Source organism: Plectrocnemia conspersa, unplaced genomic scaffold (genome assembly GCF_051122295.1).
Source record: "Plectrocnemia conspersa isolate PC_06_02 unplaced genomic scaffold, ASM5112229v1 ptg000003l, whole genome shotgun sequence".
NCBI lineage: Eukaryota > Metazoa > Arthropoda > Insecta > Trichoptera > Polycentropodidae > Plectrocnemia > Plectrocnemia conspersa.
The window spans coordinates 21,116,387-21,133,302 of NW_028277167.1; the positions used below are offsets into that span (position 1 = coordinate 21,116,387).

Below are 16,916 nucleotides of genomic sequence, written 5' to 3' on the forward strand. Positions count from 1 at the left end.
TGTAACAGCTAGCCGTTGACTGGGGTGCATGACAGTGGCGGCTCGTAGTAAAAATGTAAAATATTTATATGGTTTATAAATTTAATTTAATTAATATTGTAAAATGTAGCAGGCGTTAGGTCAAAGCAATTCAGCGTGGTAGAAATACAACGATGTTAAACAGGTATATTTGCTAAATATATTTTCTGTTCCGCTTGCCGTCAGATTATTCCTACGATCTCAGTGAAAACATTTTGGCTAGAGAAACTTCCACTAAAGATCTCCGTATCACTTTGGAGAGCAAGGGAAGGTTCTCTTTACGCATAAACGACGTCTGCGATAAATCTTCCAAGATGCTCGACTTTGTTATGAGGAACGCATTTCACTTTGACGATCCGTCAGTTATTCATGTCCTATATGAATCTTTAGTTTGCAGCATTCTTAAATCGAAATCTATGACTTAAAATTCTTTAACAACCAAAACTCCCTCTTAGTAAAAAAAAAATATTTTTGAAATACCTTTATAAGAGGATATTTGGTGATTATCCGTTATTGTATCTCAGCGCCTTTCTTTTTTCGCAGAAACTTGTATGTCACATTTCTTCTTAACTATTTATACAGCTTGGATTAGTGCTTTAAAATAATAGAATAATTCATATGGTAAAAATCAATTCTACCATATTTTATTATGAAAAATACCAAATTTTGGAAAATAAAAACAAATAATATACATAAAAAAATATTTAATAAACACCAATTATACAGATAATTAAGACTGAATACTGATTAATATAATATAAGGCAATTTATCAATATTGTATATATTTAGAAACTATCAAGGTTTTAATCTGAATATATTTTTGCTAACTATTTTTAACCAGCGTGTGATTTTACATATATACTATTATATAAATAGGTTCACTCATTACTGAAACTGATATAAATAACACAAAAAACTTACCATAGAATGTCATACTTTGATATTTTAGTTAATTATTAAATACATACATAGAGTGGTTTAAGTCGCTGACTATTCACCTGAGAGATCGGGTTTGGATGTCACGTGTCTAGGAGATCAGAATTAGTGATTATTTTATTTCCAATTGATTATTACAGATTTGATATACAGGCGCACATAATTGGTTCCTGAAAATGTGTTCGAATGTTGATAGTTCGAAAGTAGAGGGAAGTAGAAAAAATTTAAAATTGTATGTATTATAAAATATTTATTTATCAAGTAAATATAAAATGTTTAAGAAGAGTTTAAGGGACATGTTTAAGTGGAGTTTGCGGGTGTTATCAAGAGTTAACTGTTTTTCACTTTTTTTTTTTTTTTCTTCATATAGTATTTTATAACATGCTATGTTTTTATTGATCGCCTTACGCACTTGAGATATGCGTTCTCCATTGGGATCAGAATCTTCCATAATAATTAAAAAATTGTCAAGATTGTCAAGAAGGCTTAATTCATATTTTTCATTGTTAAAGAGTTTTCCAAAATAAACCTGTCTCATCTACATTAAATATTTGCCTAGAGGAATATTTTCCATCTTCAATAATTTTGGATAATTAGGAAATAAATTATTTTGCAGCATCTTTATCCGCATCAGCCGATTCTACAGTAAATTTAATATTATGAAAAAATTACCTCATTTTAAAATTGTAAAACCAACCGTTACTTGCTTGAAAAACCGTGTTAAAATCTTTTTTTTAATCTATCCTTCCAATCTTTGTGCAAGCTAAGAGCTTTTGCTTGAATAATTGAAATACTCAGAGGGACATCTTTTTGATGTTGGTCATCTATCGATGATGACAAAGATTTTTCCATTTCATCCATGTTTTTTTTACCGTGTTTTTTTGGAAACGTATCATACGAACGTCCGATTGAAGCAAAAGATTTGCCGCTATCAGAACGTTTAATAATTTCAATCTTTGTCTCGAATAGTGTGAAGTTTATGAGTCCTTGATTTCTTTTTGTTCGTATCAACACTGAAATTTTTCCGTTTCTCATTCATGTTTATAATTTTTTTTAAATATGCGAAATAGCAAATTGTGCGAAAGTCGAACGTTTGAAAGTCGAGGGCCGCCTGTACCTAGATTTTTCTAATCCCATTAATGAATATTGTGATGATGATTAATTAAAATTGAGTTAGGTCGTATATAATAGGCATCAAAAATACTGTGATAGTGAGATATTTTAGCTCATAAAGACTATCATATATGTATTAAAACGGTATTTTGATTATTCTTAAAGAGTTAATAATTATGGAGTAAGAATCTTTCATTTAAGTTCATCGAAATATATAATACTTGTTTTTGTAACAAGTAATACAAAAATAAATATACAATTTATATGTCATGAAAAACATGTTCATAACTTAATTTGTTTAATTAATTTGTGTAACGATCTACGGCGCAAGTGTACCTAATATTTAATTACTGTTGAATTGTTTCGTGTCTGTTTCAACAACACATACCTATATCACATAGGTTGTCTGTAATTTGAGCACTCGAACTGTAGCGACTAGTAGATTTGTTTGATTTTGTCAGCCGCTGGCGAAGTTCGAGACTACGAGACATTTTGGCAAACGGACAATCCCATGTCCTGAGAAAGGGTACGACGTAGCATTAGAACGTCAACGGGACAAGTGACAAGAGCATTAAAATTTATGAGACCAAAGAGTTTAATCATACTCGGCTTCCATGCTCGTTCCAAAACTAATGGTCGTTAAATTCGCTTCGACACCGTTACTCCATTAAACTTTAATTACGAAATATTTTTTCAATACACCACAATCTATAAATACAAATTAAAGTGTTAAATCGAATCAAATTAAATCAACTTAAGCGTCAGATAATAACGTAATATATTATTTGATAATGTAATTGTTCGTGCATATGGCGAGAGACCATCTGCTGGATTTATACCATTTACTAATTAGTTAGTAACGCTCAAACATTCTCTCTCCTAATAGTGCATCATAATTCATCGCAGATCTTCTCTATGCAGATTATTATATAATTGATAATACCATAACATATTATACATCAGAGTAGTTAAGCCGTATAATTATGTCTTTATGTAAACTTGATTGATATATCATATCAGTTTGCGTTTAATTGTATCAATCTTATATTAAATTTGCCTTTATTAAGATGTAAATGTGCTACATTTCAAAATATTTAATATGCATTTATATAGGATTTATGTTATTAAGAATATCAAATTAGAATACACTATTCATAACCATTATTGTATTTTTTATATTTAAATACAATATAAAGGATACAAGTTAAACATTAATTAAACTTTACTAACGCTAATGAAGTTTAAAGATTATTGAAATATCGCTAATAATAATTATAATATAAAATAAATTACCTTGGAATAATTAATTAATTATGTATATAGAATCTATAAATTACCACGAAATGGTTGAACGCAATTACGGGAACATTTTTCAAGAAATGCTTTTACATCAATGTTTATCAACCCTCCATATATTTTCCTAGAATTGCTTATATAATATGATACATTATTATTATACAATACACTGCTTTAGTCAGAAGTCGTATATCAAATATCAAACAAGCATGTGGTTAAATTTGCCCCAATTGCCTTAACGTCATTGTCGTGGTAACAATCGTACGTAATTATGAATACACTTGTTTTGGAGCCTCTTTTCTTCGAAGCTATTTTTCATCTGAAATACGATGTACGTGACGAATAGCTCGTATGATTTTTCTTGTGCTTTCAAATTACCTTCGCCCTAATTAAAATCTTCCGAGGCACGTCGTCGGTTTTTTTTTCCCTTATCTACGTGTGCAGATTATGAACTTTGAAATCATTTTTTCAACCTAAAATATAAATTAGCTTATTTAATTCTATAATATTATTAATAGCAATAAATTTAACAAAAAAGTTTCTCATAACTAAATCGTCTAACCACATTCGTTCGTGTTATGTCTACCATATCTCACCATACACATGTAATAGATTATAGTATTGTATTAAATTTAGAGCTACACGGTGTCAGAACGATAAACTTGAAAACATCAAAGTGACAGATACAAGACACTATGAGAATCGGAAATCCTGTTTTCTTGCGGTGGATGCGGTTTCTTCACTTTTTCGTCGACGGATTAACCCGGTACCAATTTATCTCACTCGTCTTAGAGTGGTGCTACTCGTGTTTTATTATGTGAGTCAATCGTGTAACACAATGTCACACATTTGTCTTGTGGCAGCCGACAACATGTCAAAAATTAAAAACTTTCCACACTCTACAACGTGCTCTGGATATTGTAAAGTGTCTCTGACTGGTCATCGAAATCGCTAATTCTAAAAATAACTAAATACATATATAGTATTTAGCAAAGGTTACGAATCTCTTATTATTTTGTATGGCTTGCCTTTTATTTTAAAACTTATATGTATATGCGTATCTGTTCTCGTTAATACTGCTTCAAGTTGTCTCAAAGATCAGATTGAACTCTTAGCTGCTCGAAAGCTGATCTTCTTGATCTTTTCAAGATGGTTTTTCGAGATCAAGTTTCTAACTTAAATATCTGAAAACAGTTTCTAAATGATGTTCTGAGAGGTAGTGATTCAGTACAATATTTTTGTTGTTGTTTATAAATACTAACAAACAATTGTTTAAACAATGCGATGATTTGATGGCAGAAACATACTAAATTTTATTGTCTAATAATGATCCTTTTAAATTGTATTAGCTTAACGATGATTCGAAAATCGACAACACCGTAATTTTATGAAATATGATTCCGTTGTATATACGTCAATACCCGTTTTAGTGTACTTGTTCATTGCGTTTGTCAAGTGCTTTAAAACTGTTAATGGATACCGTTTAATGAACATAGGTAAATATACGCAATCATTTATTTTACATTTATAAAAAAACGACGATAAAAATGTTTTACGTTTTATAAATTAATAAAATAATTTTAAGGCATTTGACTAAAAATATATAATATAAAGAATATTTAATAATTTTATTTATAAATATTTATTTGTATAATAGTTTGTGGTTTTATATAAAAATATGCATTCAATATGAAAATACGCCTGTTATTGAGTTATTGTTTATATCAAAATTGCAGGCAAAGTTTATCAATAAAATATTTTTATAAAAAACCTATTGTGATAATGGCACAAATTAGATATGGATAAGTTAAATTAATATCATTCGACGAAAAACAATTTCGAAACCGCATCCTGCATAGTCGACCGCAATAGATACATATTCATAAAGCAAAATGTTTTAAAATACACACCATTGATGTGTTTCTTCGTTCCAATTGATCAAATCTATATAACGTTTTTCTTTATCTGTTACAGAACCGACAAAAACGGTGAAACGAAAAAAGTCGACCGAATCACCGACTATACGAGCGTCTCCGGGAATTCCCAACTTGATCCAGATTCCTTCCCAAACTTCTTTGGAGGTTAGTGGGGAAGATGCCTCGAGAGACTCTTCTGAAGCTGAGTGCGACGGCAAGAAGAAAAAGAAAGCAAGGACCACGTTCACCGGAAGACAGATCTTCGAATTGGAGAAACTGTTCGAAGTTAAGAAGTACCTATCCTCCAGCGAGAGGACCGACATGGCCAAACTGTTGAACGTCACGGAAACTCAGGTTAGTGTCAAATTTATTTGTTAGCACGGAATAAACCAATGATGCATTTTTAATGCATATTAAGATACCGTTTTCATATTTTCGCGTTTTTTAATAATGATAGCGGATTCCGGAAAACATTTATGTTTATATAAAATTTTCCGGTAAACGCAAATATAACGAAATTAATTAAATTTGTAAATAAAGTGAATATTTGCTGATAACGTATGTTATTTGCAATATAGTTATATAATATCTTTATTGTTTACGTTAAATGTGGTGGAAATATAGAAGTATATTAATTATAAAATGGAATCAGTTCGTTCAAACGCTTTTGATTTTTATTAATTCATAACAATTGTAATAATAATTACAATGATAGAGGAAATTTAATCGAAATTGAAAAGCGATTTTTAATTAGAAACATATAGTTCCGATAATTTGCATACCTACTCGGTTTCTGGAAACTTGATACAAAATAAAATAATACTTATAATGAATGTATTATTCATATAACTATACAAAAACAAACTTTTGAAATAAATTTTATTTAAAAAGTGTTGCATCGATCGAAATAAATGGTAGTCTAAAAAAGCAAGGTCTGTAGAATAAGGTGGATAAGATATAACCCTCCAGTTCAATGATGTTATCAAGATTCAAATTCGCCACATGGGGTCGAGCATTATCGTGTTGTAGAACTACTTGACTTTTTTGTCAAGTGCAGGCCTATTTTTTTACTTCCTTGTTCAAACTATCCAGCTGATCACAATGAATTCTTACTGTTATTGTTTTGTCATTATTAAGAGGCGTAATGCGCAATCCATTTTCAATCCCACGATACAAACAAAATAACTTTTTACAGTGAGTCCAGACTTAGGTGTAGGTTTTGCTACTTGACCTTTAGATAACCAGTCTTCTATGACAATTGTTGTCGTGCAATACATTGGTTTTTAAATGATCAAGAAAATCCAACCAGCTTCTAGAACCAGAAGTTCTTAGAATATGCGGATACTCGTCAATGTGTTTTTTGCTCAATTCGTGTGGAATCTACACAGTTGTCTCCAAACCTTCCCAATTTTCTTAATGTGTCTATGCACTGATTTAGATTCTCGGTCAGTTGATGGATAATTTCATTAGGAAATTCTTTCATTTCCGCAGGCAGAATATCATCGTCTACCTTTGCTAATCTTCCACATTTAGGATTAACTTCCATTCGATTTTTTTAAAACCATCTATGACATTGACGGATAACTTATGTATCATCTACCACTTCACAAATGTTTTTAGTGGTTGTAAATTAAATTCATTTAACATGATACAGTTGTTTGTGTTCATCGTATGTGCATGTGTCTGCCGTGCAATTAGCCAAGATTGTGGTAACCAACCCCTTTGGAGGTGAAAACCGGCAGATATTTGCGCGTAAGTAGCACAATTTAATAAATAGTATAAATAGATTGATTAATATAATATATAAATAGTATAAGATAGAAATAATTAGTATTGTTACATAAAAAAAAATGGCCGATAGCGGCGTGAATATAGCGGGCGTAATTACGCCAGAAAATAGAATAAAAGAAATGGATGAATTAAAAACAAAATTAAATGTATTATTATCAAATGGTAATATACTATCAAAAGAAAAAAAACCATTATAACTAATACATTTGATATAATGTATAAACATTTATTAGATGTATTAAAAACTAATAGGGACGATGTAAATAATAAAAATGAAAATAATAACTCAATATTTGAGTTATTAAATGAAGTTAGAAAAGATGTTTATAATATAAAGGATAAACTAAATTTAAATAACAATATTATTAAAAATAAAATGCAAAAGAAACATTATTCGGAAATCGTAAAAAAAGGAAAAGATATTGCGATAATTATACCTAAAAATTTGCAAAATATAGAGCAGACAAAAAAGGATTGCAAAAATTTAATTAAACCAACAGAATTAGAAGTTGGAATACAAAATATAAGACCAATAAGCAAAGGAGGTATAATAATTACATGTGATAGTAAAGAAGATGCATCGAAAATTACGACAGATGCAGTAAAAAAACTAGGAGATAAATATAATATAAAAGTAGGAAATTTAAAGAAACCAAAAATAAAAATAATTGGAATTTCTGAAGAATTAAAATATGATCAACTAAAAAAGTGTATAATGAAACAAAACACATGTGTAGAAGAAAACAAATGTTATTTAGAAGTAAAACATATTAAAAAAAACAAATTTAATAAGTATGATGCTATTATTGAAGTAGATGTTACGACATTTAAAAATATAATGGATGTAGGCAAATTAAATATTGAATGGGATAGGTGTAAAGTATATGAAGACATATTCATATACCGTTGTTATAACTGTTATGGTTATAATCACAAAGCCAGTGAATGTAAAAATAAAAAAAATTGTATAAAATGTGGTTCGGAAGAACATTTAATAAATCAATGCAACAAAAAAGAAAACTGTGTGAATTGCTGTAGAGCAAATAAATTACTAAATCTTAATTTGAATGTGGAACACAACTCCATGGATAGAAATTGTTCAATTTATAAAAGATACGAGCAAAATTACTATAATAAAATACAATATAATATAGTATAGCAATTAAAAAAATCAAGTTCATATGGGAAACAAGAATCAGTAACTGGGATATTAATCAATGCACAAGGTTATTTAAAACATAAAGAGGAAATAGAATTAATTACTGAAAAGGAATATCCAATATTTTTAGGGTTAACTGAAACCCATATCACAAATGACATTGAAGAATTTGAACTAAATATTGGCAATTATAATATAATTAGATGTGATTCTAATTCCAGACATACAGGAGGTGTTATACTGTATATTAGAAATGATATAAAATTCAATACTATATTTAAAAATAATCAAGATAAGACATACTGGTCTATCACAGTTAAGATTTTTATTGAAAAAATTCCCATAATATTATGTATAGCATACAGATCTCCAAATAGTAATCCGAATATATTCATAGAATTTATAAATAATATTGCAGAATGGAGTTTTGATCAAATTTTGGATACTGTTTTAATTGGAGATTGGAATTTTAATTGGCAAAAATGTGAAGATTTTTACACAGCAAAATTAGAAAAAATATCAAATATATTTGGTTTAAGACAATGTGTCAAAGAAAATACAAGGACTAATAATAGATCGAGCACATTAATAGATTTAGTATTTACCAACAACAAAAAAATTTATTGTGAAGTAAAATCAACTCCAAGAATAACTGACCATTCAATTGTATATATTTATATAGAAAAACATAATGAACTTAAGTTTAAAAAAACAAAAAAAATTGATATAATTAAAAAAATTAATTTTAATAAATTAAGATTAGAATTACAAAAATGTGACTGGAATGTAGATAATATGGATGTTAATAGGATATGGAACAAAATTTATAAGAATATAGTAGATTGTAAAACAAAAAGTCAATATAATTTTAAAAAGGAATATCGTTACAACCCAAAACCGTGGTTTAATGATGATGTTAAAAATGCTATAAAGAAAAGAGATGAGTCATACAAAATTTTTCAAATATTAAAAACAGAACAAATAGAATATAAAGTCTTTAATGAAAAATGGAAAACATACACACAATGTAGAAATATGGCAGTCAAAGTATTAAGAATGGCTAAAAAGAAATGGTATGAAAAATTGATAGATGAAATACAAAATGATCCAAATAAGATGTGGAAATCAATAAAACAATTAATTAATCCAACTCAGAAAAACGACATAATAAAAATGGAAATTAATGGAAATATATATCAAGATCCTTATATAATGGCAGAAAAGATGAATACATATTACATTGAGAGCATAGAAGAAATTGTAAATTCAATACCAAGGATTAGTAATTTAGTACAATATAATAATAAAACATTAATTGTAAAATTTAGTAAATTTAAATCAGTATCATTAGATGAAATTCATAACATAATATGTAAATTTAAAAAAGGAACTAGTACTGATGAACTAGATATAAATATAATTAAAGAAACATGGGAAATAATAGGAACTAAATTAAATTATTTAATAAATAAAGCACTCTCATTAGGAGAAATGCCTGAAAATTTAAAGATTGCTACTATTGTACCTATACCTAAAATAAAAAATAGTAAAAAAGTTGAAGAAATGAGACCAATCAACATGCTACCGTGTATAGAAAAAATAATAGAAGAAGTAGTAATCAAACAATTAAAGGAATTTATTACTTCTCAAAACATAATATGTGAACAACAATCGGGATTCAGAGAAAAGCATTCCACTGAAACTGCATTACAAGTAGTGATAAATGATTGGCTGTTGGCTAAGGATACAAACAAAATCATTGGAGCAGTTTTCTTGGATTTCAAGAGAGCCTTCGAAACAATAGACAGAGAAATAATGTTGAAGAAATTGGAGAGTATAGGTATAAGTGATATAGTTTTGAGATGGTTTAATAATTACTTATATAAAAGAAAACAAAAAGTTAAGATAAATAATGTATGTTCTGAAGAGAGGTTAGTGTATTATGGAGTACCACAAGGGTCTAAATTGGGACCATTGTTGTTTGTTTTATATATAAATGATATAGTTAATAACGTAAGAAAATGTAAAGTTCATCTATTTGCGGATGACACATTGATCTATTGCATGGGTGATAACATTGAAGAAGTTGTGAGTAATTTGAATGATGAATTAGGTGTGTTAGAGATATGGTTAAAGAATAATGTACTTAAATTAAATGAGAATAAAACTAAATGTATGTTTATTAATTATAAAAATGTGTTAGATGATAGTACCAAAATAGTAATAAATAACTCTAATATAGAAATAGTGGATAATATAAAATATTTAGGAGTAATTGTTGATACAAAATTAAACTTTAAAGAACATTGTAATTACATATTAAAAAAAATTAGTAGAAAAATAGGTTTATTATCTAGATTAAGAAATATATTAAGTATAAATACAAAAAAATTAATTTACAATAGTATAATATTGCCCCATTTTAATTATTGTGCAACACTATTAAATATGTTGAATAAATTAGATAAACAAATGTTGCAAAAATTACAAAATAGGGCAATGAGAGTAATCTTAAATAAAAATAGATTAACTAATTGTAAAAGTATGATTGATAGATTAGAATGGTTGAATGTTCAAGAAATATTGAGTATGAATGTTTTAGTATTTATATATAAGTTAGAAAATAATATGTTACCACACTATTTTAATAAGTATTTAATAAGAAATAAAGATGTACATAAATATAATACTAGAAATAGAGAAAATTTAAAGATAATTAAGTATAAGAAAACGAGTACGGCTAGGGGAATTATGTACGGAGGTTTTAATTTATATAATAGTCTTCCAAGAGAAATCCGAAACAGCAAAAATATAACGGGTTTTATAAATGGAATAAAAAAACACCTTCGTACATATAGAAATATAATATTATAATATTAAGTCTTTATTATTGTATATTTTTTCTTTCTGTTATGTATTTTTTATATATTTTTATATATGTTTACTAAATTTGTTAGATGTAAAGATTAGCTATTAAGCTAAATAAATTAATAAAATAAAAATAAAATAAATGAAATAAATTTTGTGGCTTTATTTTTTTTAAATATCAAAATATGAAGTTCATATATGCATTTAACACATATATAAAAAATACCTACTTCAGCTTCAAAGATCAAACTACGACTGAATGTTCAAAAAAACACATTCATTTTGGGATTACCTATTAACACTTTACCGACCGGCAGTTTCACTACCAGACTTACGCTAAATACCGGCACATTTTCGCAAATCTTCGCGAATTTTACCTTTTTTATTTAAATTTATGTATTTTTCGATACGGTCCGAATATTTAGTTGAATTTTTCTAAACATGTTAAAAATGAATCAATGCATCAATTTAAGTTATTATTAGGTGGTTCTCAACATGTGGATCGCCGGAAATAAAAATTAATTATTACATTTCCTTATTATTAGATTTTTAAAATGATTATCTTGATTTTAAAATTATAAAAATGAATAACCTAGAAATTTAAATAAAAATAATTTAAATTGAGTCATCCAGCGGTTCTCAAACTTTTTCAAATTTAAAAAAACTTTTTTCAAGCACACTTTTTTTTCGTATTGTGATATTTTGTGCAAATGATTATCTACAAAAATGAGAAATGACATTTTTACTAATATGAGTTTACTGATATATAATTCAATTGCAATAAAATATTCACTCACCATTGTAATTCGCTCCATCGTAATGCGAAATCTTCCAGGCACATACACAGATATTGTACATTGTCTTTCACGTGTAAATCACTTTTCACAATAACTATTTATATAATGCAAGTTTAAAGTGCACTCACCATTATAAATTTCTCCACACTAATACGGAATATTTCAGGTACACACTTTATTATTATTCAATGTCTTTCCCTTGTAATTCACTTTTCACAATATTTAATTCTAAAATAATACCAATACGAATTATCAAAAAAATAAAATTCAAAATTCACAAACGTTATTTTTATTATTTACCTAGTAATGTTTCTTCAAATGATACGAGGAGAAACATTCACCAACATGTAAAGCTACTTTACATTCTTTGCACATGTAAAGAGAATCTTTTCTTATTTTATGTGCGATACAAACTATGCATCTTCTTCTTTTACGCTCATTAGTAGATGATATCCTGACTAATTGGTTTTAAACTGCCTGAAAGCCTTTGAAATGAGGGAGCAGTGGCGAATTTGGATGTCGGTTGTGAATTTTCAGACATTTCTGAAATTGTTGGTGTTTCTGTTTCTGGTGTTTTTTCCTCTATCCAATATTTTGCTATTTTCATTAAATAATCATAAAACTTTATATTGCTGTTTGAATTTACACTTCTATACACTGTAAATGCATTGAATAATGCACAGTTAAATAAATACATGGCCACTTTTTTCGTCCATTTTTTAGTTTTACGATATATTGGATAGTACGAAAGGTATTGATCAGCCCGATCTACTCCCTTCATGTATTTATTGTGATCAATTATACAAATTGGTTTTTTTATACGCAGCCCAGTTCTTCTGTCAGTTTTTTCAGTGTTTACAATATTTGTATTATGGATTGTTGATATCATTCGAATATCTCTACTCTTTACTGTTTTCCACAATTGTAATAAAATTTCCCCGTTTCGCTTATATTTACTTTCAAATATTCGTAGTTTAGCCTTTTTTAGAATATCCGGTAAGGCCCACATATTCTTATTTTTTTCTTGTATAATATTTTTAACTTCTTGTTTGTACTTATTCCAAGTTTGAGCACTGTATCTAATTGTTTCTTCTGCAATAATGCGGAACAGGTCATCACCGATAAATTTTTCGGCGATTTCTTCAGGGCGCGTGATATCAACATCAAAAGTTGCTCCCGACAATCCTTCAAATGGCTGGTTATGCCTAGGTGTATCAGTTTCACACCAATCTAATGGAATATCATCATCCTCAGTATCTTCTCCATCGCTAATAGGCATCATTACTCGAGGACGATTTCTCTCATGAACAATCGAACTTGTATCACTATCACTAAAGTTTTCGTTATCACTGGGAATATTTGAATCATTGTCCGCGTAATTTTCCTCTACAAAACTATCTTCTGCCATTTATTTATTTGGGTTATAATTATATTTAAATAAAAACTATATTATATTTTTAACACTTTGTTATATAAAATACACTGTATTTATATTTTTATAGACACTATATTTTATAAAGAGGCGTAAGCGTAATATTTTTAAAGAATCACTGCAGCACAAAGTTCCTTTTATTTATTTTATTTTTTTATTATTTTTAGAATATTCACTCGAGCACACGAAAACAAGATGCGATTTACACGACAGCGTTAGCTAAACTGAATTATTATTCATATTTTTTTAAGTGCATCATTTTATTTCTTATCTCAAAAGAAATTCCCAATTTCAAAAAAAGAGTCACTTCTGAGAATCACTTCCAGTAAATCGGTGCTATCTCGTGATAGATAAAATTCACTCAATAAAATAAACGGTCGAAATTTCCAAATTACAGGACAGAAAAAATACGATATAATCTCGCTAATCTGTCAATTTATAAATTCGGGAAACCGGTACTATCTAATAGATTAACTCACAAAAAATGTTAGTGTACTTAAAAAAATGCAAAGTAGAAAGAATTTACAAAATATATTTGATATAAATATATATTTTTTAAATGGATTTTCGAATTTGTATAGATAAACAGTACCTGATTATATTATAAGACATAAGTAAAGAAATACAAAGGCAGCTCAATTATATTTGAACTATATCTTTATTATATATGATTTTGTTGTTAATTTTTACTGATAACACTGGGAAGATATTTTGCATACTTGCAAAACAAAAATACCGTCGAGAATATTTGGGAGCATTTGAAGAAGAGATTGATAAAATCGAAATAACCACTAAAAGAGAGCTAATCGAGAAGGTGATTCGAGAATAGAATCATACTTTGAACCTTCAAAAATTAAACAACGTTTATAAAGTAAATTCAGGCACTTATTTAATCTAAAGAAGGACATACAAAATATTTTAAATATAGTCCCGAATTGCATAGTGAAAAATATTTTTATTTTTGTTTTGAATTAAAAAAATAGAATTTATGACTTCTCACGACTAAATTAGTTCTTTTTCAATAACTAATGCTATAAAAAATAATAAAATAGCAAAAAAACGAATTTCTGCTTTAAAAATTATAATATATAAACAAATTATAATATATAGACAAACGTGTCTAATAATAAGGCCAGGCACAGTAATTAAATATTTTTTTTCAATATCAAATGAAACTTCACACTAATATTTAATTTTTTTCAAAAAAAAATCTTAAAAAATCTCTAAGCATATATTTTTAATTTGATAACGAAATCATAGCTACCGCTCACTCCATATGGCGTGCGCGGTATTTAACGTTCGGCAGGCTCGCACTCCATATGGCGTGAGCGGTCGGTAAAGTGTTAATAACAGTATTTTGAGAGAAATTATAATATTAAGTGTGAATTAATTTACAGCTATTTCTATTGATTTTTAGTATTATTTCTCATTATAATAACACTGTATATTTTTTTGCTACAAATTTTAATTAAATTTAAACGATAGCAGCATTATTTATTTCTTCTCTATAAAGTATTTGCAATAAAATTCAATCATTTTGTTGTTGTAGTTGATACTTTTATTCTAGCCGTAATAACGTTACATATAAACTACTTTTATAATCCTAGTGATTTATTGCAATTTTCGTTGATGAGTCATCCCTTATCTCGCTGCAATATTATTTTTGTTGTTGTTTGTGTGACAATTGCAAATCAAACAATGCAGCTAGAATTAGTGTGTTAGTTTATATTTCAATTAGCTTTTTATATGTATTTGAATAACATAGAGTAAGTGACTTATAGATTTTGGTTCGAATATCATATGTACAACTCTAGTGTACTTTAATTTTTAACCTGATAGAAATTGTTTGTTATTAGATATACGTATTTTGATAAATTTCGTATAAAAATCGTATAAAAATCGTAAATTAATCAAATAGATGTTAAATTGTTTTTTCTTTGACGTTTTTTTAGAGATTATTTATTTAGATATTTTGTTTAAATTATTTTTTTAAGATAGGTTTTGCATATACAAAATATGCAAAAAATATGTTTTTAAGATGCTGAAATGTGAAATAGATATGAATATTAAATGATGCTTAAAATACGCGTCTCTAGTTGTTATATTATAATTTTAATTCTGATCGATCATCACAAATCAGGTTTCTTAGATCTTCTTACTTACAAAGATAAATATTTAAATTAAAATCAAGCAATAAATGTATTGACTATAAGCTGTAATACTAGTTTATAATTTATAATATATATATCGCTGATTTTCAAGCTTTGGCTTCAGTATAGTGTTTCAATATTTACTTAGTAGTTGTTACTTATGTTTAGGAGGTTGTAACGCATTGCAAAAATACCTGTCATGTGAAACATAAAATATATAATACAATAAATCAATTACAAATATATAAACCATTATTGTTATTTAATAGTCGATATGAAAATTTTCACACCTATAAGTATTCATTATACGATTATATAAATTTATGCGCAGATTAAAATGTGTTATTTTTCTAGCGCTAATTATTTATACCATTAACATTTTAATTTGAGTGATCTTAGTGAAACGCTTAGAGAAAGGCAATTTCATTACTTTTGGATGACACATAAAAATTTCTAACGATGAGTTATCCCCAATCTTACCGCGCTATTGAAATTTTATTTGTATTCGTTGGACTATTTAGCCGCCGCGTATTAGGTTTAAGGCAAATTCAACGATTAATGAAATAAAGATTGCATGAAAAAATAATGATGCACCTGAAATCAGCGTGTTAGTTTATATAATAATAATTTATTACACAAATATATTTTTATATATTATAATAAGTTTTGATATGTATATACATACTTTTATATACGATTTTATTAGATAATATTTAGGGCGTATATATTATTTATTGTATGTTTTAAGAGCCGTTAAAAATTTATATTTTGCATATAAACACGAACCTACTTAATGAAGATCTAGCTTATTTTATATTCACAGAATCATATATTTGACTAAGCAGTATGTAGATAGTTGTGAATATTTTTAAGTACATGTTGTGGTTATTTTTGTATTTTAAATATTGAGGAGCACCAATCAACACATTGCGCCAGAGTTAACACATTCTTCAAACTATGTGTTTTGAATAAAACAACTAAAATATAATATCATAATCAAATTAAAATATTTTTCTTCATTTATGTATCAAAATACCTATTTATATATATTAGTTCAATCAATAACTATCTTGCAGATAGCGTGGTTTATGTGATGAATATCCACTCATAATAATTATTTGATAGTTTGAATTCTATTCGTTGTTATGAAATGCGGTTGAGGTGGAGGTGAGTCAGATGGGGTTGCATCCCTCCCTCCGCTATAAGAGGGTATTAGCGGCGCTCGTGTCCGTCCTCTGTCCGGATTGACAAATATTTATTAGGCCCGCTGTCCGGAACAACAGTGGGCCGGTAACGCCGGCTAATTGCGGCATAAATCTCAATTAATGGCATCACATTGCGATGATCGCCATCCGCCCACTAATCCTCGCCGCCAGCCACCCGGTTAGGCTAGGCGCTTTTTGCGCGTCGGTCTAACAGGCGTGATGATGCTGTCGGAA

At 27.9% G+C, this 16,916-nt stretch overlaps 1 protein-coding gene across 1 annotated transcript in view; it reads left to right on the plus strand.

Annotated features, from left to right (window-relative positions):
- NK7.1 (homeobox protein NK7.1) overlaps window positions 1-16,916 on the plus strand; it is a 166,778-nt gene that overhangs the window by 58,564 nt on the left and 91,298 nt on the right. Inside the window, exon 3 of the mRNA XM_088183219.1 lies at window positions 5,339-5,634. Coding sequence (XP_088039345.1) covers window positions 5,339-5,634 — 296 coding nt within the window. The remainder of the gene's footprint in view (window positions 1-5,338; window positions 5,635-16,916) is intronic.